The sequence below is a fragment of the Grammomys surdaster genome, unplaced genomic scaffold, assembly GCF_004785775.1.
Source record: "Grammomys surdaster isolate TR1022 unplaced genomic scaffold, NIH_TR_1.0 61, whole genome shotgun sequence".
NCBI classification, from domain to species: domain Eukaryota; kingdom Metazoa; phylum Chordata; class Mammalia; order Rodentia; family Muridae; genus Grammomys; species Grammomys surdaster.
Genome location: NW_021604563.1, coordinates 18,139,939 through 18,166,690, shown reverse-complemented (window position 1 = coordinate 18,166,690; position 26,752 = coordinate 18,139,939). Strand labels below are relative to the sequence as shown.

Sequence of the window (26,752 nt, the reverse complement as noted above, 5' to 3'; positions counted from 1 at the left end):
CTCCTATCTGTCTCTGTCTCTCTCTCTCTCTCTCTATCTCTTTCTCCTTCTCTCTGACACATGCATGCATACGTGCACACACACACATCTGCATTTTAATTGAAAAGAATTCTAATCACTACTCACTAAGTTTATAAATAAAACTTAAATTAAACCGAACCATATAATTTAAGACTTATTAAGATGTTATTCTAAGTGATTGGTAAATATGTGTCAGGATCATTTGCAAAGCTCATCAAAACACAGATTGCTGAGTACATCCCCAGTGTTCCTGGTTCATAAAATCTAGGTTGAGGATTGAGATTTTGCAATTCTACCAAGAGATACTGTGATTGTGATGAAGCAAAGAGAATAGACTCTAGGAACTTGGTTCTATGTCACAATTAGTCAAAGTATAAAAGATACCCTATAAAATGCTTTGGTTCCAAAAGAACAGATAATTCAGCCAAATCACAGCAAAAACTAATAGAAATTTGTAAAACCACTACAAATTTAAACTACAAAGGAAATTCAAACAAAATATTTTATAATAGCAAACACTACTTATGCATTTTAAGATTTCATTGTATAAATGTTGGTGCTCTATATTACTATATGTGGCTGAACATAATTTTAAAAAGTGCCTATTTCTTATAGTTAGCAGTTCAACTGAGAAAATAGGCAAAATTGGATATGTTTACAGAATAAGACGAACACAAATGCAAGCATTCATGTGCGCACACACACAGGTATGTATGTATGTATTCAAACTAGGAACAGGCTGGGCAGGTGATAGATGGTTATTTGTGGCCAATGTGTCAAGAGAGAGCAGGTTGAAATTTTGCTCAGTATTAGGGTTTCAGGGAGATGCAGTTTAGCACCCTGGATAGCTCCATGAAAGCCTCTCAGATTTGAGTCCAAGACTCACCTAAGTATCATACCACCATTACCCATTTTATTTTCCTTTTTAAAATGTTTAATATTAATGAAGGCCATGCATTTATGTCATGCCAAGTCCATAGGAAATCAAAACTAAAAGTTATTTTCATTCTCAAGTATTTTACAGAGGTTTTCAACTTTCCTGATGCTGTAACCCTTTAATACAGTTCCTCAGGTTGTGCTAACTCCAACCATAACATTATTTTCGTTGTTACTTTCCAATCATAACATTATTTTCGTTGTTACTTCATAATGGTAATTTTGCTACCGAGAGGTGTCTCAGTTACAATACAATTGGAAATGTGTTTTCTGATAGTCACAACTCACAGGTTAGAACCACTGATCTAGAATATCAAATGAAGTATAAATATATATTAGTATAACTTGAGCAAAACAGAGATATCTATAATCCCAAAGAGTCCTAAGAGTATTTAGACAAAACAAGACCTTTCAAAACAGGTATCTAGCAGATTGACATATACATATTATTCCATCACTTGGAAAGCCAAGAAAGAAGAACAATTGCAAGTTCGAGACAAGCCAGGGCTATAGCAAGACCTTGTCTTAAAAGCATGGGGGTTGGAGTACAGTTGAGCATAACAATGCACACTTGTAATCTTGGCATTTAGTAAACTGAAACAAGAGGATACCAAGTTTGAAGTTGACCTATGCTATATAGTAAGACTTTGAGATAGATAGATAGATAGATAGATAGATAGATAGATAGATAGATAATAAAAGATGAAAATTAAAATAAAAGTCTCTTTATAAAACCAAACATATTTGACTCTTGGTATCTATGGTGGTTTCAGTGCAGGACCTTACATAAGTAAATACTGAAGTTCCCTATTTAAATTGTATGTGCTTTGCACAAAATGTGTATATATGCTGGATGTACTTTCAACCATGTCTAAAATATTTATAATACCTCATGAAATGAAAATTCTACATAAATACATATGCTGTGTTTCTTAGTGAGTACAAATAGAAAAGTCCAGTTTATTCAGTACAATAACAATCCTGTCAAGGTTTTGTACTGAATTTGTGGACAGAAGCCATGAATGCAGAGGTACATGGAAATTTAACATTCCTTTGGCAATGTTTGGGGAGGCTGCTCATCTACCTCATATCCTTTCAGAAACTATGTACATGTTCTACAACTAAGCTACATCTCTAGTACCTATATGGTTTTTTAAAATTGACTTAAATTCCAATTTTGGGATGTTTTCAAAATCAATTTTTATAACAAATAGTTTAAAAATATTCCTCAAAAAATGCACTCTATTTTAAAAGCACGCAAAGGTAATAGAACTTCAGTTCAACTTCTCAGATGTACACATTTTTGACTAGTCTATTGTGTTTCAATGAAAACTAAATAAATATGAAAACCTACTCTTCAATAAAACTCCCAGAGTGGTATTTCTTGGCTCATAAATTTTAATCCATTTGGTGCAAATAATTTTCTGTTTATATAAAATTTCCAGAACCTGGTATATTAACACACAACTTTAATCTGAGCATGTGGAGACAGAGGCAGGCATCTATCTAAGTTCAAGGCTAGCCTAGTCTACAGAGCAAGCTCCAGGACAGCCAGGGCACAAATCAGGCACACAGTCCAGTGTAATAGAATGGGGAATTTAGAAATAAACTCATGCAGCTACAGCCAAATGATATTTTGAGAGATCCCAAATAACATTCACAGGGGGAGGAGCTTTTCAAAAAGTGGTTCTGGAAACTTGATATATACATCTATCTCCTTGCACAAAAATCAGTTCAAATTGGATTAAAAAGCCCTTAACATAAAACCAGAGACTTGTTAATAAATCAAACTACAAACATAGAAACTTTCTGAAAGGGACAACAGATTCTTGTAATAACAAGAACTGGCAAATAGAATTACATAGAATTAAAAGCTTGGTCTTATACACTAATAAGAAAAAGACAAGACAGATCCAAGAGGAAAAAGTAAATTGAAATTATGTGCAACCTTTATGTTTAGACAACTTGGTAATCTCTGTACCAAAGAGTATACACTAATGAGAGGAAAACAAATGAGGAAATAATAAACATTATTAGCAATCAGGGAAATATTCATTAAAATCACAGTAAGATACCACTATGTACTTACTAGAGTAACTAAAAACCAAACCACAAACTCAAGCAATAAAAAGTTCTGAATAGTATGAGCCTAAACAGAGCATTGTTACATTGTTCCTAAAAGAGCAAATTGCACAGCCAATTTAGAAATGTGTCTGCCTATTCCCTAAAGTGTTCAGTATACAGATGTATGACTTAGCATCCCACTCCTATACATTTACTAAGAGCAATTAAAAATGTATGTTCTCACAGTAAGCACTATGTGAATGTTTACAGGCTTTTAGTTGTTTTGTTTTGCTTTGTTTTCTGGTACCAGAGATTGAACTCAGGGTCCCAGGCATGCTAAATCAGTACTTTATCATTAAGATGCATCTGTACCCCAATTAATTTTTTTTTAAATTGACTCAGTAAATTGACCATGATAGCTTTGAATATGCTGTGTGGTCCAGACTGGCCTTGAATTTAGGATCCTTCTGCATTAGGCTCCAGAGTAACTTGGGTGACAGATTTGAACTATGACTTTTGGCTGTATGTGAAAATTTTTAGCAGTTTTACCAATAATTCTCCAAACTGGAAATCCCCAAATAGCCCAAACTGAAAATACATAAACAATGTGTGGAACAAATTCAACAATCAAAAGGATAGAACTAAATGGTAAAAAAAAAAATTGCAAATTATAAATTCATTCTTTTCACGTGAAAAAAATCACATGAAAAGCTTCTCTCTATAATTTATGTACAAGATCTTGGAACATAGCAAATTCAGAAAAGGAAACATTCTAAGTGGCAGCTAGAGGCTAAAAGAAATGAATCTTACTCAAAGGCCTGAAGTTTGGTGGAATAATGAAAATACTCTCTGGTTCTATTGACATTACTCTATGTGATTTAGTATATAAAAAGTATTTCTCAGTAAGTCTGTCTTTTAAGAATGTGTGTTGCATAAACAAAAGGAACACCCAGATACACAAAGCATGACTAATAATTTAATTTAAAAAAAACAATGTAGTAGTACAAACCTGCTATTCTAGTAATTAGGAGGCTGAGACAGGATTGTGAATTCAAGATTAGCGTAGACCACATTGTAGGCTCTGTCTCTGAAACCTAGACTATACAGTAGACTTTGTCTCAAAAAATGATGAAAGGAAACATTAAGAGTATTGATGGTAGAGTTGGGAGAAAAACAGGGGGACTTGGAAAAAGATATTTTGAGTTACAAGAAGATTTTAATGGATAGAGATGTTTACAACCATACTAGGCCCTTGCAACCTTAGCTATGGGTGGAGATGTTTATGTGCTGATTGTATAAGCATACTTACACTCCTGTTTAGCAATAGCCTGTTCTGTCACCTGATTTTCCCCTCCCACTAACATATTGAGTCACTATACTTCCAGAGTTTCTGTGCAGCACAAGTAACATGCTCCCTGCAATTATACAGAGCACCTGAAAATTGAAGGCTAGAATGATTGCCCTGGAATGCTATTTCCTAGAGATATCCACTCGACCTGAAAGATTTTAATACATCCAATTTTAAAAATAATAAAATTCACGTATTTTAACTTATATATTTTATTAGAACATGGCTACATATTCCTTCAATAGCTTTATTAAGTGGTAGAGAAATTACTTATATTTCTTAAACATATTTCATTGGCTTTTGTTTAATATACTAAAGAAAAGGAAATAATTCTTTGAGTTCTCTTGGACTTCATTTGTTTTGACATGAAAGAAAAGTGGTTAAAATGTATATATAGGAAAACAATTCATTTAAAATGCAGTATCACTATATGTTATTTATGTAAATACAAATAGAACTAATTCTGGAAATATGTTCTCTAAAAGTACAAAATAATGCTGCTTCTTTTGCACTGATTTTCATAATTTCTTAAGACCATTTGGATCTGTTATGGACTTTTTGAAGTAATTCCCCCAAAGAAGTAATAATTTATACATTTTCAAATAGAAATGGTAGCCATAAGACTAGTCTGTTCAGTAACTAGCACACCTCCCAAGCAGGTGGCTATGTGCCATTGCTAATTATCCAATTGCTTAATCTTAATTACACCTGTTTTTTGGAAAGCAAATGTGTGGAAGAGGTAGTCATTTATTAACACATTCACACACATGCATATACATATGTAATTTACTTAGGCTGCATATGCCCCAAAACAATTTAAGAAGCCACATTGTTTATCTTCACTGGAGCAAAGAAATGGAAATTAAATAAATGACTCAATTTAATAGAAGTTAAATTATCCACAGATATCATCCATCCTCTCTACATGGAATATATCAAATTGTAATAACCAGCTGAATGCCTCCATAGTACCCCAACTCCCTCAACTTCTCTTCCTTCTTTCCAAGCCCCTGTCGCTTCTGCCTCTCCATCTTCATTTCTTGTTGTAATATTTCTTGACATACTTACTACCTGTTGGCCCTCAAAAGCTCCTGATTTCTATTCCCTGCATTCTTTCCCTACTGCCTCTCTGTATCCTTACCAGGCTCCGTCTTTGCCTCCTTCTGTCACTCTTTATTACCTTGTCCACTTTCCTGGTTCTCAGTCCTTCCTCTGATTTAAGTTCCACTTACTAATAATTACCACCTGGCACTATACCCTGTATACATTTCAACCTCCTTTTCAGGATGTCTTTTTTTTTTAATTTCTGCAGTTAAACTTATTCCAAGTGGGCATTCTAGTTTACTGGACTTATGAAACTCAAGCAAATCAACTCTTATGGCCTTTGGCTCATCAGGCCTTTGACTGAGTTCCTATTCTGATTTTGAAAAGTAGTAAATATATTCTTTGCTATCCTCCTTACAATACATTATTATTAATTGGGGGTGCTAGAAAAATTTATCATGATAAATTCTGTTTATAAAATTGACAGGAATTATGTATATCTTTGTTGGCCAAGATCATGGTTTTAGTACAAGGAATGGGATTGAGATTTTAAATATAATATCTTGATTCCAACAAACCAGTTTTTCATCCAATATCTTATTACATATCATAATTTTCCTATTCTTCTCATGTGCTACAATAAGAATTTATATCATGTGGATATGATAGTACCATGAAATCTAAATATTCTCCTATACTTATTAACGAGTGAGTAGTAGCCAAGCTACAGAAAGAAGAAAAATGATCAATATTTATAAAAATAGATAAACTTTGAGGATACATTGATGCAAGTCCCTGAAAGCATACAGGCCAGCATATTATCTCTAGTAAATCACTTAGTGTGGCAATACTAAGCTCCAATAGCCAAAAAAGTTGATGCAACACATTTATCCAGTAAAAATATTAAGTGTATCAACAAATAAGAAGGGACCGCCAGAGTATTAGGCCACATAAGCTCACCCCTGATTACCATCTGTTATAAACAACAGACAGACTCATCCATTTACTCACACACAGCTTTTTCTTCATAGACTAATGATTTTTCCCATTCTTTTCTAGCCAAATTTAAGCCCTTGCTACTTTATAAACCATACACGAATGACTAGATAGGTGAGTGTTTGCATTCGTGTCAATATCTCAAATAATGATACTTATCAGTCCTAATTGTCTTCCTCTAATATGGCTATTTACTCAGACTTGAATTACTGTCATACATTTATTTAGTGTGCAGTATGGAAAGGGAACAGTGCACTATTGATCTCAATTTGATTAGAACCAACACTCGAACATTTACTAGAGGCATGGGACTCTGTTTAGATTACATGATTTCCATCTAGCATAGAAGCTAATATGCCCCCAATTTTAAAAGCAGATTACTTTTGCCTTTCTGCCTGAACTTCTAAAAATAATCTTCATTTTTATTTCCATGTATATTAGGTAAAATAGAATTAGGTCTATTATATATTGTGTATCTTCTTTACTTGAATAAGTATCTGCTTTAGAAATATTCAGTCATCATTATAAATAATCCTGTCTTGTTTTCTGAGATAAAAATCAAAGTGCCAGAAAATATTTAATCAATCTGACTTTATACCCATTATAGAAATAAGCTGTGTATCATCACCAATACAGGCTATGGAAAGGTTTCTTTTTCAATACTGGCAAGAAGAATTATTTCTGGATAAACTATTTATGATTATTTCTTGCTTTACACTGCCCAAGAACTAAACAAAGTGAGCAAGTTTGGTTTACATAAAGAACATAAACTCATCCTATATTTCTGGTATATTCCTCAATTGAACCTGAGTTATCAATATAGTGTCCAAATGCAATGTTGCAAAGAGGTTCCATGGTCCAAAATGACAACTTACAACTCTCAGCACTGTAACTCTTTCTCCTGCTCTTCCAGAATCTTTACAGTGCTTTTTTTCTCCTCATGTGGTATTTTTAAGGAGGTGAGGTGAGGAGGGGATTGTTTCCAAATGCTTAAAGAGTGTGTTAAAGGAAATAATTAGATACCTTCTTGCCAGCAATATTTGACTACAAATTGAAGTCAGCATGATTTGTCTATATTGGGAAATTATTCATAACAACAACATCTGATCTAGAAACATCTGATCTTCCTATAGAAAACATCAACAAGAGAAGATATGTTTGTCAAATATTATTCTATATCCATTTACTTTTCCTCCTTGCTCATTTCTCTTTGCTGACTGAGCCTAAGATCAAATACACAGGAAAAAATCCTAGCACTTATTGTGTTACAAGCCCGTGTTGTTCATATATAGTCTGTGTTTAAGAAAATATAAGCATGCAATGCAGGATACTTAGAACCCAGCATGCTCAGAGCCCAGAGTATGGGGGAGAGAGAAATTGAATGAAAGGGAAGAAACTGGAGGAGGCATATTAGGAAGAAAGAGGAGGAAGGAATAGAAGGACCATGGAAAAACCTTGCAAAGGATATCATCTGACAAATTCAAGAAAGTATTCTGCCATTTGATTTTTTTAATTTTTTGTTTCAGTGGATCATTATTCCAGTTGACATTCATAGTCACTTTGAACATCTAATTTTATAATAGGATATTCAATCATAAATGTTAAAATATGAAAAATAAAATTCTAAATAAATAAGTCAAAGATTTTGTTTCTAGTTATATTGACAGATAAAAGCTGTCTTTGCAAAAATCCCAAATCACTATATTTGATAATTTTTGCATATTATCTTTTAACAATATATGTATTTATTTTTCTATCCATTCAACCAGAATTTGATGAGCATCTGCAGACACTGTCCTCCTCCTCCATCTTGATTCAGGCTCCTTCAGCCCCTTTGCACTCCTTGTTACTTATTCAATTTTATCAGGCACTGGTACCACAGGACCAAACGCAAAGCAACAGGACAAAATTGAATAAGGATGATACCAATAAATGTGCCAATGTGGACTTAAAAACCATACACAAAGGCAACTGAGGATAGCTGTGTTCTTCAAAGCACATATAATTATCTAAATAGTTAAAATATTAAAATTAACAAATATTAAAGCTGGACATGGTAGTGCATTCCTTTAATTCCAGCAATTGGGAGGCAGAAGCAGACAGACCTCTAGGAATTTAAAGCTAGTTTGGTCTTCATAGAGACTTCCATTACAGACAGAACTACATAGAGACCCTGTCTCAAAAAAATAAAAATTAGCAATATTTGTTACACAGTTGTAACATTCTATTTAATCCAGATTGAATGATCAGGTAATTTTCCAAACAAAATTAATGAAATATGAATTTAGAGATGAATTAATTTTAGAAAGAATTCAGAAAAATGAAGATTACAGATTTCATTGGGAAAAATAACTATGAATGTTTGTGGTCAAAGTATTCAGTGATAACTTCAGGAGCTGGGTGAGTTATCCAAGCATAAATCATGAGTTCTGCATATGTAGCTAGGAAACATGCCTGAGAGCTTAGGTTCAATCCCCAGCATCTGCAAAGTAAATAATCAAAGCTTCTTAGAAAGCTGAGACTGAAAGATCATTTAAATCCATGAGTTTGATGCCAGCCTGTGTACACAGTCAGAACTCATCTCAAAATATAAAATAAAACAAAACATGCAGCATAATAATCCATTTCAAACTGTACCCAAAAGTCTAAAAAATGTTTACATCTTACAATATTTACTTTATCTTAGTCTCTAGCTCAGTAAATCCTTCATTTTCCTTACTTTCTGACCCAGCCTGTCTCCTGTCTTTAATTAATGATGACTCTCTAAGCATCTCTCAAACATAAGCATTAAATCTCTCTCTCTCTCTCTCTCTCTCTCTCTCTCTCTCTCTCTCTCTCTCTCTCTCTCTCTCTCCCCCCCCTTTCTCCTCCTCCTCCTCCTCCTCCTCCTCCTCCTCCTCCTCTTCCTTCTCCTTCTTTTCCTCCTCCTCCTCCCTCCCTCTCCCCACCCCTCTCTCTCATACACACACACACACACACACACACGGGGGGGGGGCGGGAGAGAGAGAGAGAGAGAGAGAGAGAGAGAGAGAGAGACTTTCTCTGTGTCTTTTAATATCTCTCTTGGGTTCTAAAGATGCTTTCTGGATGTCTACTAAACATCAAAGAAACTTATTCAATTTAATTCATTGTGTCATAAACCTAACTAATCAATTTTTTCATCAGCAGGGTGATGTACTGAGATACTTGTATGCAAATTGTTTTCACCATATACTGTATGACTTTGGTCACTTTTGTTATCTTGCTTTTCACTTTTTCAATTTCTAAACTGATTTAATTATATGTATTCTGTAGAGTAATATTGAGGACTATAAAAGATAATGCCTACCATTACTTTGCAGAGAAGGAAGGTGATGATGAAGGGTATTTTATAAATGTGTAATATTCCAACGGCTATCCATTTTGTCATTGGCTTGTCTGATCACATGTGTACAAAATTCGAATAGTCATATGGTCTATCTCTTATGGTCAAAATACATCCTCAGTTCTAAAATTAATATTCGGTGAATCTGTGCCTTGCGCCATAGTCACATTATCAGGGTAGGTTTGTTTTCCTGGATGCCTGCTTTCTTAGTAATGATAAAAAGTTAATAATGTTACACTTTCTATTGTTTTAAAGCACTTTTGTCAATAAAAGACATTGTTGCTTTGTTTCTGTTCATAATTTAAACTAACTGATGTTAGAATAAAATTAATGTTTGGTTCCTATAATCTCCTCCCTTATTCACCAGGATTCGAGGAGCTCCACCTAATGTCTGGCTGTTGGTCTCTGTATCTATACCTATCAGTTTCTAAATGAGCCTCTCTGATGATGATTATGGACACCACAAAAACACAGCCCACATAATCAACTAAGTGTGGTTCATAAGGGCTCAGAGAGACTGAACTGTGACAATCAGGAAGCCTGCATAGGTCCTCTGCATATATTTTATTGTTGAGTAGCTTGGTGTTCTGATGGGACTCCTAACAGTAGGAATAGGTGTGTCTCTGACTCCTTGACCTGCATTTGGGACCCTTTCCTTCTACTAGGTTTCCTTTTCCAAATTTAATACGAGGTTATGTGGCTAGTCTTAGTGTAATTTGTTATGTTGTGCTTGGTTGATATCCCTGGGAGGCCTGCTTTTTGTGAAGAGAAATAGAGATACAGTGGCTCTGGGGGAGAGGAGAGGTCGGTAGGAGGGATTGGGAGAAAAAATTGGAGATGTAATATATATAAGAATAAATAAATAAAAACACATATTGCAATGTGGAAGGGATCATGTCATTATTCACCTACCAGTGTTTGTAGCTTCCTATCAGTCTGTCCCATATTCTTTGTTTTGGTTCTACTTTAAATGCTAATTTTCAAGTCTCATTTTTGTTATTGTACACCTTTAAAACATTTTAAATAGTAAATACAAGAAACAGCTTGAATCTATCATGTTTCTCTCTTTCTTAATAAACTTGTCCTCATAACAAAATTTTTAAAATTCACACTTATTTTTAAAGAATATTTTTTCTTATAAAAATTCAGCAAATCACTTATTTAATTACTTATAACTAATTCAGTTAATGTTCAGGCCAAATCAAAGTAGAAGTTGAAGATTTAAGCAGTTTTCTGAATAAATGCTACATTTGTAAATATTTAATACCACACTTTTTCCAGTTTTCAAGCAAAACTCACAGTTTGCTTAAAATATCCAGGTACTATAATTGAGGTCAAAGAGGTCATCTTTTTGTTTGAATCATGTAGATAATTGCTTCAATTCTCCACTTCACTTTGTGTGAAGTAAGTAATTGAGTGAAATTTTAACTGAACATTTCACTGAAAAAAAAGTCAAAAATGAGTGTTGATTATCTTTAAGCCCAAACAAGTAGCTAATTGCCTAAAATTACCAGTTGCTTGGTCATGCAACCTTGGAACATTTAGACATATCTATGATGAAATTGGAGAAAGAAAAATAAACATCACTTCAGCATGCCTACAACAGCTTTCAATCATATGCACTCGATGAGTTAATAGCACACTAAAAATGGCCACTTTCCTCCAATTTCTGGTTTCATCTCCTAAAATAAATGCTTGAAAGAACTTATGCCTATATGTAATAAAAAATGAGAACAGCTTAGTAGCCTAATTTATTTCAACCAATTGTCACAAACATTTGGTTTGCATGCAGAAAATTATCTAAGTAAGAACTAGTGTAATCTGATAAAACAAAAATGTGATGATTAACTAGAAATATTTTCATATATATCATCTTCATTTTGCTAGAATACAGTCTTGGATGTTAAGCTAAACAAATGAAAAATGTGTAGGCACACTGGAAACCAGGGGCACGGAGTGAGGGTGGTGTTAAATATTTACAAATGTAAACAAGGTCTGGGAAATCTTAAAGTCTATGAAGTTGTTTAAAAACCCCCGAGGGCAAATGCTATCAAAATTATAATGAGAAACAAAATGGATGTTTAGGAATCCAATTTTCCCCTTTGAACTGGTGAATGAACCTTATTTCACAGACTTATATTACTTAAACAACTTTCTAAAAATCTACTAATACACTGTCCACTTTGCTATATGACCAGCCTGTACTAAAATCATTTCGTAATGGTAGCTTTTTGTCTTATTCTAACAGAGCTCAAAGGGAGAAATTTCATCTATATTTCAAGTAATACTAACTTTTCAGTATTTTAAAGTGAGAACTATACTATGCTATAGCAACCTTGACTTACTGCATGCTATCAGTCATATCATTTAGGCTGATTTGAGTAGAAATGTTTAGGAGTTGTCTGACCCATTCCTTCTACCCTCATATAATGCCTCTCCAACTATTTAAGGACATATAATTCAGTTAACCCTTCAGGTCTTTTTGTTGTCTTATATAAAAACAATTTTCTAAGAATTTGAAAGGGATCCTTTTGATTTGCTTTCCATAGACCTTCCCCAAATACTTCATATTTTACATAGATAGGTCATAGATGCTGAGACTTCCTGTGAAAGGCATGATAAAACCTTAAATACAAAATATGTCATGATTATATCTCAGCCCCCTATGTTATCAATAATATATCTATATGTTAGACCATGCTCACTGCTTGTGGCCATAGGACATTCTATCATTGGTATGTTTGACCTATAGTTCTCATGGGTCCTACACAATTAATTGTTATATTTGTACATACCCAGTTCAGGACCATCTTGTACTCATTTCCATAATCTGATATTCCGCTGGATTTGAGTTTTCCTTTAATAGACCTTGTCATGTTTATTTTTGCCCACATCAGCTTGTCAAGGTTGTTTGGAATACCAATCTTAACCCATTTCCCCAACCCTAACTCTGAAAAGACAAACTTGACTTAACATATATAAATTCTTTAATAGCAAACATCATACTGCCCTTTGCACACAGTCATCCCACATTCTACACTACACACTCTTCTACTACTCAGACATAGCTTATTAAAGTTCAAGACCGTACTTCTAGATATTCTTACCTTACTCTTGGATCGTCGACCACATCCAAAAAATGGAAGGCAGAACAGGTTCAAGTTAGAATTGGACTTGCGGCCAGATGGTGTGTGTCGTGTCCTTCTAAAATTCAGCATAATTCAAAGTGGGTTTGTCTGGAAAAAAATTGACTTGGGGTGAAACAGTGAAAGGTTTGTGAAACATAGAAAGCAATTTAATACATGAGAAAGGAGAAGGTGGGAGAAGTTCTAAAATTTTGAAATTTCACTTTAACCCCTGCTTTCTGGAAACTCTGTAGTATATTTTCTAAAAACCACAGCAACCCATAAGTTACCTCTTTTCTTGAAAAGAAGGATAGAATGGTGAACGAGAGTCTAACTCCTACAAAACCTAGCCTCACATATCCCTCAGACTCAGAAAATGAAAATAGGCCACATTATTCTCTCTTCCTCTATTTTCTCTTGGGACATTCATTTACCCTTTCTTATTTAAATTCCTGGCATTCCCATCTCAGAACTGTCTCTATCCTTGGGCAGTTCCTGTCATAAATATACCCTTCCACATCAGCTCAGACCTTCTTGGCTACCAGCCAGTTGGCCAGTTTCCTTCTACCAATAACTAGATTCCCCCTAATTATACAACATTTAGATGCTACAAATATCAATATGAGTAATCAGTTTGAATGATGGACCCAACTGACAACATACAGTATATCAATAGCTTTCTGTGTATATTGTCATAACAAGCCAGTCTTATTTTATCAACATACAAAAGTATTAAGGGCATGGGTAGATTGGTATTAAATAACAATATTAAATATTACCCAAGTTAAAACATACTTGGAACCTAGCATCATGATGAATCCCTGTAATTCTAGCACTCAGAAAGTTGAGGCAGGAGAATCACAAATTTGAGTACAACCTGGGCTACTTAGTACAATGTCTCAAAAAAAAAACATAACATCTAGGGATAGAGATAAAAATGTAGATAAAAAGTAGAACATTTGCCTAGGATGGACAAGGTCCTGTATTTTATCCTCAGCACTCAAAAAAAAACAAAGAAAGAGAAAGAAAGAAAGAGAGAAAGAAAGAAAGAAAGAAAGAAAGAAAGAAAGAAAGAGAGAGAGAGAGAAAAGGGTATTTGATATTTTAGTTCATAAACTAAATTTTAATTTACAACAGTAGGACAGTGCATATGGGACAGAAGACAAGTTGGGTTTGATACTTTTTCACTTTCTCTTTCTTTGTGTTTCTTTTCCTTGCTTTTTAAATTTCGAGAGAGTCTTAGTATGTAGTTTAAGCTGGCCTCAAACTCAGCAGCCATCCTGTCAGCTCCTTAAGTGCTGACATTTAAAAAAATGAACTACCACACCTAGTTTAAATAACACCAAATTTATAGTTTCTTTATTTATTTATAATTTATACTCTACTGATATCTTTTTTTAAAAGTATTAAAGGTAGATGAGATTGAATTGGAGATTGCTACAATCAATCATATATTAAATTTTCATTCAAATATTTTAAAGTGAATGGCTTTGAATATTTTTACTATTGCTATGTTCATCTAAATGACCCCAAATAGCAAAGATGGCGATATGTTTTTACCCTTTTAAAGAACTGTTGCTGCTGAGAGGGATTGTGAAACAAACTTCTTAAAGGACAGCCTTTTATTGCAAGGACTGTATAGAAAACAGAACATTTTCCTCCATTAACCTAATCTTTCTCTATCTCCTTCCTTCATGATTATCTCCAATAATGTAATGTAATAGAAAAATAGAGGCCTCTCCATTAAAGATACATATTGTTACTACTGTAAGAAGGTGTCTTCCCTCCCCCTTCATTCTTTAAAGTTACTCTTTGAGCACATATCTTTACATTAGCTGATAAAATCAACTATCGAAGCCACTAAATTTGTTGGTAGTTGTGACTCTGATGTAAGTTAATAGTTAGCTATAAGATTTGTGGCTTATACAAATAAAAACAATGGAAAAGTATACAGTTTTATAAACAAGGGTAGTTAGAGTAAAAAATGAAAGCACAAGAAGAAAAAAAATGTTAGACACTTATATACATATTATCTCATCAAATTCTCAAAATTTTACAAAGCAGGCACCATCAGTTCTACGTCTCAAATAAAAACCCTAAATACAAAGAAGTTGAGTGTTAATAGATAATTTAGTAGCATAGTTCAAACTATAATCACAATTTGTTAACATTCAGTGGATTCCTCTCTTCTACTTCTCCCACTGTGAAACAGGATGCAGACAGGTGCATGAAAACAGAAACTATTTTTCTATTCAGTGACTGTGCATTCTTTCTCCTCAATTTTTCTACCTTTGTCCAAGATGAAAACAAAATAAATTTCTCTTTCATTACAAAATGTACATTCTTGACCTGTACCTATATAACTTATATTCATAAATTTGAATATGAATTTTGTAATTTTTCATTCAGAAATGAGGGCCAGACCCTTGCCCCTCAAAAAAGTATTTCCAAGGATGAAGTGATTTTGATCATTGTCTTTCAGATAAGACTATATAACCTACCCAGTTAGTTCTATGGAGCATTGAAAATTTACTAATGTTTGCAAAATTCATACTTGCACTAAAATGCTCTTTGAAACCCAGTCAAGGGAAATTAGGAATAGAGACTATCCCTGTCTCAACTTTTTGATCAACCTAGATAACATTATTTATTTAAATTACTCCTTTTTTCCAATTTCCTTGTTTTGTTTTTTTAAATCATTGCCTTTAGATAGCATGAGTATGATGAAATGCAAGCCATCTATTGATCTAAATATCTCCTTCTCTGGCTGTACAATGTTGAGAAACTCAATGATGTTGGAGAATATAACAAATTAGTTTGATGCAAATTCTTGGTCTCTAATCTCAACTTGCATTCAAGGTTACCTAGTAACATTTCTTCTTTCCTTTCCTTATGAAAGCTATTTTAAGCCTCCTCTGCTCTCTTGTTATCACAACCCATCTGTTTCTTCATTTAACTTATTCACCTCATACTGCGTGATTCTCATAAGAGAACCCTTCAAATTTCCTGGCATGTCACCTATAATATACTTGCTCACCACTCTCCTCCTCCTTTCCTTTTTTTTTGCAGGAAGCAATGGAAGAAATGACCTAGCGCTGGTCTGAGGAGTTGTTAATACACATACTCTCTTAATCTTGACATCTCAGTTGCCACATGAGAATTGCCACATGAGATGTTTCCAGCTCACCCCAAGTGCTCTCTCTTGATCACTTGATCACTCTGTTTATCTTGCCTTGTCTTGTAGCTTTATCCTTACCCTCTCTACTTCTTGACTTCACATTAATGGAAAATGTTGCTTTTTATGTTAAAAACAAAAACAGAAAACAGGATTTTACTTTGATACACACTTCTACAAACAGCCAAATTTATTTAAAGAGGTTTTCTTATTCTCATTTTTTTCAGTGTCCATCACTCTTATTCACTCTTAAATTTACAATGCCTTTCTTACCACCTCATTGATTCTTGTTACTCAGTGATGGCTATATGGTTAATATATTCAGTGGTCACACTAATATCTGTTCCTTTCTAAAATATCCCTTCTCATTCTTTTGGTTATGATATTGTAATGTTGACATTACATATGTTTTCTCCTATCTATATTCCATGGTTCAACTCTCATTGTTTGTTTGTTTTTGTTGGTGGTGGGAGGGGCGAGATTTCATTAAAAAGTTTTTTTAGATGTTGCTAGTTGATAGCATTTCCCCCTCAGCCTTCCAAAAAGCTCTTATTTTACATTCAGTTCTCTGTGTAATCTTATTCATATATGCTAATATAACACAAATTTCATATCCAACCCAGATCACCTTTCTAAACAAATAAGTCTCTCACTTTAGCACCCCCTAAGCTATTTCATTCAATATGTTCCATGGGATTCAGTCAACAAATTTACATTTCCAAGCTTAAATTACTAGAATCTCTTGTTTTTAATTAATGTAAATGATATCATTATGTACCTTAATGTTCTAATCCAGAATAGTATTTCCTAGGCTTCAAATGCACTTTTGTTTCACTGTTTACCTAGGATAGTTCCTGTTTATCTCACCCAGGTTATTATTATAAGTTTTATACTAAGAATTCTTCCAGGGCTTCACTTTTCTGAGCTCCTGTAACAACCTATTCATAGCTTAGTTTCATTCAGTGCTCTATACTTTCCAAAAGATTGTAAGTACAAATGACCCTCAACTTACCATGGGTAATGACTACTAGATAAAGCCCCTGTGAATTGAAAATATATTTAGTACACTTTCCCTATTATGCACCATAATTTATCATAGTTCACATGGCTGACTCAGATATCTTAACATTGCAAAAGAGTATCAGATCACGCAGTGGTAGTCAAAGAAAAGATCAAAGTTCAAATTTTGAAGTATAGTTTCCTGTGAATGATATTGCTTTTGTATCATACTACAGCTGGAAAATCATTAGGGTACAGTGTTGTAAGCCATGGGACATCTGTAATACGAAGGATGGGTTTTGCTCTTTTGTCTTCCCACCTACTTCAGTATTATCATTGACACATAAAAGTGGTCATGAATATTTTAAAGACAATCAGAATTTTTAAAAATTGGGGCAAAAGTAAAAGCTAGATGAAATCATCAAAATAGTCTTAGTAAAAAAGAAAAATAGAGAACTGTTCAATCCATAGACACTGGAGGTTTTTCTTCCCATACTCAGTAGTAACCATTTTAATCACGTTTTATATCATTTTAAAACATAAGCTGTTGACTACAAGATTATTAGAAAACATAGATAAATTTTAAAAGAAAATATCCCAAAATGTTATCATTACTCTTTTTGCTGTCAAATGTCTTTATAATAAAAAATTGTGACAAGTATGGCAAGCGCTCCATGTATTAATGGTTATCTTTTCTCAAAAATTTTGAGACTCCATCTTTTTTATACATTTCATTCTCACAAATTTCTTAATATTCTGTTTTCAAAATAATGCCTTAAATGGTTGCTTTGCATAATAAATTAGAGAAATAAATAAGTTAAAGGGAGTGTCGCTATGTGTGTGTGTTAAAAAAATTTAAAATAAGATGTTTTGGGCAAACCAAGGTTTATTCTGTTTTGAAATTTGGCTGTGGAAATTTTTCTCCTCTCCAAAACATTTATGATCATATAAGACTATGTATACATGACCAATATCTCCCTTTTCTCTACATAAACTTCAATCATTTTCTTTCAAACAGCAATTATGTTACCCTTATCATTCTCTTCTTCAGACGGAATAGGCCTAATTATGTTATGGCCCAGTCTCCATTTTGTTTATTATTTGGGTCTGGTTTTTGCAGAGTCCTTCCTGTTTTTCCAAGCCTTAAACCAAACAGAATGATATTTGGTATTTCCACAAAACAGAGAAGCCAAATAGTTATTTGATAATAATAAAAAGACATTTAATAGATACGCTGAGAACTTGCATCTTAACAGGAAGTATGAATGCTTTCATGTTTTTTGTATTCTCTATTGAGAACCACACAGAGGCAATTTCTCTTTTCCTCTTGTTAAGCCATGCCTGAAAATGAGAGTGTTCGGGGGTTAAAAAAACATTAATGAATTACTCCTAGAATACAATTTGCAGCCCTTTATCACTGTCACTTTTCTTGTTCACAGTCATAGTCTATGAAAAGGCATTTGAAGATTAGTAATAAAGTATTTCTACAAGCTGATTGATTTCACGCTGACTCACTCTAATGGGTTGAGGTTGGTATTTTTTCTTCCACTTCCACTTCCACCTACACCATAGAGACTAAAGGGTTTCTCATCATTTCACCTCTAACGCTTGACTTTTCAGAGAATCAGTTCACCCTCCACCCCAAACCGACGCAATTGTTTCCAATTAATTGACATTCTGTTCCATTCTTTCTTTAAAACTTTTCTCTTCAACTTTATAGTTAGTGCCCTCAGGGGAACACAATACCCTGGCCTTCTGTGAACCAGACTCGTTTTTCTTTTATTCTTGTCTATGACACAGAAAAGAAAAGAATCAGAAAGGCAGAAGATATGGCCAGTGGTTATTAAATGCCATGTTGTACTATCATGGCCATCCTCTGGTCAACAAGACCCTGAAGAAAACAGATTCTATAGACATGAAAACACTGTATTTGAGTAGTGTATTCAGATAACCATGAAAGGAGAAATGTAGAAGTTTATCCTTGTCCTTGTGTCTTCTTTTTCTCCTCTTTTCTTCTAATTCAGGCCCACTGCTTTTGTAGCATCAGCCCAGCTGCTCAGGTTCCCATTGAAACCTATTTAACTGAAGCAACAATTTATATTTTGGACATTTCTCCATCTATTATGGTGCTTTTACTTCCTGCCCCGTGCCTTGAAATGAACTCCAGAAGGTAGCTCATATTGAGATAACTTAATTAGATGACAAAGACTAACCAACGTTTTGCTTACTGAGTATGGCGAAAAGAGACTTCCCACCTTCTTCACTACAAAATATAACACTTTGATACACTGTGGAGGAACAATTTCTAGGGATAGATTTGAGGCCTTCTCCAGTATCTGTTAAATCATCTCCATATACGGAAGTCAGAATTTCTAGAGCTTTCCTTTGTCTTTCCCTTTTATTCATATCTATCGAATTCCCCACGTCAGTGACAGAAAAAGACCTTTATCATTTATAAAATATTGCCTGGGGACATCTCTCTTCTTCTTCATCACTAATAATGTGATTTTCCATGTTTGGCACATGCTTAAATGTCAGGACAAAGAGGCCCATGTTATTAATTATGAATACATACTCAAGAGCCTCTGCAAATAGGCCCCTTTTCCCACAAGAACAAGTAAACCAGTAAAAGGATCACATTGGTTAGCACTTAGGAGCAAATGGACATTTTGGGTTCTGCTCCACTTACAATACCACACTCCCAGCAATACCCAATTAGTGTGCAGTGCACGGAAAGGCCAAATGCAACTATGCCTCTTCAGACCTCTACACTGCCCTTGTAGAGATCCACTCACCACCACACTAATCAAATCATTAGGCTGCACTCTGCAAGTTACATACATGATAGGGCTCACACTTTAAAATGTTAATGCCATGGATAAATCCAAACCCATTTTAAAACTACTTGGATACACAATTGAAAGCACTAAAGTTCAGAGCACATTTAATTATTTCCCATAAACATAATTCTGAAAGCTTTCTTTGTTTATTTAAAAAGGAAGAAAATTTATTTTCTCTATGCTGTTATTAATTCAAATAATGGATAGGGAAATTTTTTAATTTGCTATTTCATTATCTCACCTTGGATTTTTCTACCTTAAGATGCAGTTTTATGTAGTACCAGTCACAGAAATTTGAAAATATAAAAGTCATACAAATCATCCAAGCAGGATTTTTGAGGGAAAAAATATTTGATATCAATATACACAACAATTTCTCTTTAGTGATGAATTAAATAGGTTTATTTTATAGACTGTCACCCATTGCTTTAAAATTACTTCTATTTTTATACTTGCCATGAATCACTATTAGCTCTCCATCTCCATTTCTGTCTCTAGGTCTCTTTTCTCCCTTGGGCTCACACCTACACATTCATTCACAGTCCACAATGTTGGAAACTAAATGATCATTCTTTGCTGTTGCTGTGGCCAAGGCTTCTGAATCTTCTGAGTCGTAAAGAAGCAGCTAGAGGTGCTACAACCCGTTCTGCCCATCTGTCTAATTACTGACCAAGAACTACACCAGAAAATGCAATAAATATCACAAAAAGAAGCAGAAACTATCAATTATCTTCTGATAGATAAGCAAGTATGCAGGGATTATGGAGCACATTTCCTTTGGATTTTAACTGATATTTGTAATTAAATGATTGGCTTTTTAAAAGCCAGTCAATGGCTTGTACCTGAGATGTGCAGTGCACTCTGCAGCAGCATTTCCTAGCACCCAGAAAAATGGAATGATATATTGCTGCAGTAAAAATGAAAATGCTAATGCACATATGAGTAATGTTTTTCTCCTCTGAACAGTATATACTAACTCCGGCTCTGTGGAATCATTTACTGATGCATGCATTGATTTAACTCCAAATATCCTTTAAAATTAACAATGTATTTAATATTACTGCAAAGATTATGGTCAGGAAAGCAAATGTTATTGTTTCCCTTGAAGAAATATCCCAGTAACCAGTCCAATATCTTAGATTTGTTATCAAAATTAGAAATCGAAATAAGCTCTTATTTGACAATAATTGACAAAACACACAAACTCTGTGGCTCAATTTTTTTTATCCCGATAAGCTCAGCATGTACATAAACACATCCCCTGAGCTTCACTATTTGTTTAATGGATGAGGTTCAAGCTTTTGGTTTAGTTGGAGGCTTTGTGTATTCAGTCTGGAATAAATTGCTACAGTTTTAGAAAGAACAGTTGTTTGGGGAGCAGATATAATCTTTAATTGGTTTCTAGATTTTTACTTATTGTTTCCATAACTATAATTCCTGGGATGATTAAAAAGTGGACTCTAAAGTGAGGCATGAAGAGATCCCAGTGGAAAACAGTGGATTGAAAATACTGCATTGGAGACAGTGACACCAAATTCCCTTATAAACCCTTGATCCTTTCTTCTACTTGCAGAGTAATACAAATCACTGTGCTGTGCTGTGACTACTACCACTACTACTACCACTACTACTACTACTAGTACTACTACACACCATATAAAAGTGGCTAAAGGAAAAGTGGTCCAAATCTCAATTATAGTTTTAAAAATATAATCTGCATTATGTGATCAATAAACAGTTGTTTCTAAGAGTCTCAATTTTCAAAAGAAAACACAAGCTCTAAACTGAATTTTCACACTGTCTTTTGCCCTTATGGCTTTGTCTTCTCAGATTACAAATACAGTCTACTCCCTGGAGCTGAAAAAAAAAATCAAACAGTTCATACTTGTGAAGCAGTAAACACAAAAGGACCTAAGGATAAAGCAATCCACAAACCAGAATCCTTTGTTTTCTAATGTACCTAAAAAGCTCAGTTTACTGTAACTAGATATGAAAGTATAAAGAGGTGTATAAAGCAGTTCATTATTCATCACTTAAGGCAGTCACAAAAAGGACACATTTTCATTAACAGTGGGTTGAATTATTAGAAAACCTGAGCCACTCAATCCATATTCAGTGCTTGCTCTGTTCTGCTCTGCTAAGCGAATACTGTGGAAGTGGGGAGATGGCTGTTAAATAAGATTCCAATTGAGAGCTTATTTTTCTGAGCCCAAACCAAGAACTCAAAACTTCAAAGGCAGTTAATTTTGATCATCTTTTTAGAAATACTAAGTTATGAGTTTATCCCAGAGTTTCCAGATGTCTTTGAACTGTATCTCATCTAACAATAGCTTTTAATATGTTTGAACCAGTGAGTCATTCCCTTATATTTTTACAGAATTATTGCCCCTTAGTATGGTATTTGTGATATTTAATGTTGATTATCAACTTGATAGAATGTGAGGTCACTTATGGAATAAGTCTTTGGGTGTATTCATGAGGTATTTTTGTAGATTGTATTTATCGATATAGGAAGACCCACATTAAATATGAATGGCACCATACCATGACTACAGTCCCTAGACTAAATAAAGGGAAGACAGTGAATTGTACACAAACATTTGTCTTGATCTGATTCTTGATTATGGACCAAATGGGTTCAGCTGTTCACTTGCCTATTACCATGACCTATGTGCCATGTTGAACTACACCTTAAATTTTGAGCCAACAACTTTTACTGTGTCAGAAAAGTGTACTATCTAAACTTAATAAGACTGTTTGTCTTTTTCATCTGTAAACACTATGAACTCTAATACTATGAACTTCAAGGAAAATATGATCACATGTGTAGTAGTGACATAACTGTAATGGGGGTAATCAACCATTCTGTGTTTGGATTTGCAGCTTGATACTCATTAAAAACCCATACATTTAATGTACAATTGGTCCAATTCCCATGCCTAGGGAGGTCCCCTGAGTGAGAATCTCTCTATGTTGTTTAGCTAAATTGGCATAGCATCAGACTGGCTTCTTGAAATTTATATTTATACCAATAAACAAATGGTACTTTCAGACCTAATCAGAGAAGCCTCTCTTTGCTGTGAACAGCAGTTAAAGAAAAGATCAAGGACTATCAAAGATGCTCAAAATAAGTGATGGTTGAGGGTTCATCCCTAAATAAGACAGTTATATTATTCTCTCTAAGGTTCAGGGAACATTGCAGAAAGAATGTGAAGGCCAGATGAAATCCAGAAAGGCTGTGAAAGGCCATCCACTAAGCTTGGCACAGCCATTGTAATCATGAACTCAAAGCAACTGAGGTTACTGGCACCTGACCTTCATGGAACTAGCCTTGCCAATACAGTCAGTCATGGATTGAGGAGGGGGTCACTGGTCCGTGTTACTCCCTGATGAACTATTGGACACTGATGAATTCTGGGAGAGGGGAGCAATTTTCTTCTGTTATGTACTTACAGGTGAGCTGATCAGGATCCAATGGATAGTTGCAAACTCATGGTCATACATATGACACTGGTCAGATTCAGTAACTCGTTAATAAAACATAAATAAATGAGTAATAAAACATAAGTAAATGCATAAAAGAGATTAATAGTGAATACGATGAAAGGAAAGAGGAGGGATGGAATGAGAGAGGGATGAATGAGTGCAATCAAAATGAATTACACTCATGCATAAAAATTATAAAAATAAAATGTGGGGCCTAGAGAAATGGCTAAACAGTTAAGTCCCTTGTAAGGTGTGTCTCAATAACTTGCAACTACTAGATGGTACAATATATCTAGTACCATCTTATGGCCTCCAAAGGCATACACACAGATCTACAGATCTCTCTCTCTCTCTCTCTCTCTCTCTCTCTCTCTCATACACACACACACATGCATGCATGCATACACACAAAAGAGAGATAAATGAGAGACAGAAAAAATAATAATAAAAATAAATCTAAAATAAATCTAAAAGAATTAAAAACATGGGCCAAAATAAATACACCCTTCCTTAAATAGCTGTAGTCGTGTATCCTTACAATGAGAGACTAGTACAGCAGTATTGCTTTCCACCTGCCCGATTTTCATTTTCACATCTTTTCCTCATTTCCACAGGATTTCTACTTTAATATTCTCTCAATATATTCCCTTTGGAGTCTCTTTGGAATCTATTTTACAAAGTCTAACAGTTTACAATTCATCATTTCCTTTTTTGAATAATTATTCTTACTCTAACTTCGTCTAGACCTTTGGCAGCACCAGTTCCATGCAGGCAAGGTAACCTTATCATTTTGAATTCAGAACTTACCTCAGTTCTTACTATTATGCGAAGGAATAATAGTTGTGGAGGAAATATTAACATAATGTTCCATATCCTTATTCTTGATAATTGGAGTATTAACTCATCAGTTAATAAACTCTTACCTCTATTTCCTACAGACCATCGTTTTAGGAATCTTATAATTATCCATCCATTTTCCAAAATAAAACCTATCACTTATTGTAGTTTTCTCCCTACTCTTAAAATATTACTACTATTTTAATCAAGTTTATTATGTGTAATTTCAAGCTATTATGGTTTACAGCTTGAGAGTTTTGTAACACATTTACTTTCTTGCTCAGTCTTTACAAATAACTTTGAAATAAGAATTAATTTAAGGGCTGGAGAGATGGCTCAGTGGTTAAGAGCACTGATTGCTCTTCCAGAGGTCCTGAGTGCAATTCCCAGCAACTACATGGTGGCTAACAACCATCTGATGCTCTCTTTTGGTGCCTAAAGGTAGCTACAATGTACTCATATACATAAATAAATAAATAATTCTTTAAAAATAAAACAAAGATAAAATGTAGTACTTACTAAACATTTTTTTGAACAAGTTTTGACTGAATCCCCTCATTATGGAGAAGCTGATATATATTGAATATTATTTTAGTCATTTTTATAAAAGGGTAATATACTACATCCCTTGTATCATAATTCATAATTTCTTATTTAGAACAGGAGCTGAGATAAAATGAACTGCCTGTATGCTTTTGTTATTACCCTATGCTTTTCCTCATGTTTTTTCTTTCTTGGTATGACTCTCAATCACTAATAATACTAATAATAACCATCCCCTAAATTTACAGCATCCTACAGTTCAACTGATTTGGGTCAGCTTTCCTCAACAGTAAAGCAAGTATTATACCCTTTCCTGTGTGGCCTCCATTTCATTTAGTTTAAAGGTTGAAGGGTTGGCAGGTCAACCAGTATCCTAAAACACACAATCTTCTCTAAGGTTTATATAAAGACCGAGAAGAGGGAGGTTTAAGCAATAATGTCGTTCAAGAGGCAGATATTTTCTTAATCTGATGACATATACTCCCTTGAAATGATAATAAGACTTGAGTTCTTCATCACAGAATAGTTGCAATTTTGTTACTTTTATAATGCTTTGACAACTCCATGAAAGAGTTTATTGAGAACTAAAAGCATTCTAAAGAAACTTAAAACAGTTTCTCTGGTTTAAGCTCTAGTATCTCTAAGTAGTTTAAAGATTATGCCTAAAAATGAGATATAACTGTCTAGCCTGAACCCTACTAATAAGTGTTGCTCATCACAGCAGTTGATATGATGGATATCATAGTACCATCTACAAGAAATGTCAATGAATTGACCTTAAAGACTTGCTGAAATTTAAACTGTAATTTAAGCAGAGCACTGTAGTACACGCAATGTCAGCCTTAATTATGTAAGCCCTTGTCTAAAAGAATCAGAGCAAGAACACAAAAATGAATTTAACACAAACTCTAGTCTCAAAAATGTCCTGATAATAATGACATCTCTGTCACCATATGCTCACTGGTACAATAAATAATATGGGAACAACCAAACATTTTCTGATTGGGTTTAAAGTGTGATCCACAAAATCAAACCCAGACCTGGCACTAATATCAAGTCCAAGAAATTGTGAGTAGTTACACAAAAGTCCCTAAAGGAGAACATACTACTATTATTCTACTAAACAGACATAGTACAAAACCAACTCTTAGTGGCTCTATCCACAAATTAGTGCATCTCTCAACCTTCATCCATAAAACTTCATCTTGCAGTAGATGGCAATTAACGCAAAGATGTACAAATGTTCAATGTTCAGACAATAGAGATGGCAGAATGCTCAGCCTGAAATGGAACACGTATATCACATATGATGAATATGATCAAAATACATTGTAGGAAATTCTCAAAGAATTGATAAAATACTGTATAAGAACAAACACATATACTAGAAAGTACCTTATCAAGTTCTATCAGGTAGACATTTAACATCTAACAAAAAAATTCTAGAAATACTCAAGCTGTGGCAAATTTACACATGATGAAAGGTGCCAAATTTAAATAAGTTGAAATAGACATTTGTCTATTTGGTGTGGTTTCAAGAGGAATTTAAAAAGGCTACATATCATAAACTGCACCTTCATTAATGGTTGAAATTAATTTTATGGACTTATTTTTGTTAATATCTTATGTGGATGCGTGCTTTGTTTGCAGATATGTATGTATACCATATTCATGTCTAGTCTCTGTGAAAGGCCTGAAAAGATCATTAGATACTGTGGAGTGGAGTTACTGACAGCTGGGAGTCACCATATAGTACTAGGAACTGAACCTTGGTCCTCTGAAAAGGTAGCAATTGTACTTAACTTCTGAGTCATCTCTTCAGCCCTCCTGTAGATATTTTTTAATATTTATTTATTTATTTTGTGTATATAAATACATTGTAGCTGTCTTCAGACACACCAGAAGAGGGCATCAAATCCCACTACAGATGGTTGCGAACCACCATGTGGTTGCTGGGAATTGAATTCAGGAAGA

General features: G+C 34.1%; 1 protein-coding gene across 1 annotated transcript in view; it reads right to left on the bottom strand.

Annotated features, from left to right (window-relative positions):
• The window catches only part of Rps6ka6 (ribosomal protein S6 kinase A6), a 141,232-nt gene that overhangs the window by 79,779 nt on the left and 34,701 nt on the right, over positions 1-26,752 (bottom strand). The window contains exon 2 of the mRNA XM_028780492.1: positions 12,881-13,009. Within this exon, the coding sequence (XP_028636325.1) occupies positions 12,881-12,991 (111 nt within the window). The 5' untranslated portion in view covers positions 12,992-13,009. The remainder of the gene's footprint in view (positions 1-12,880; positions 13,010-26,752) is intronic.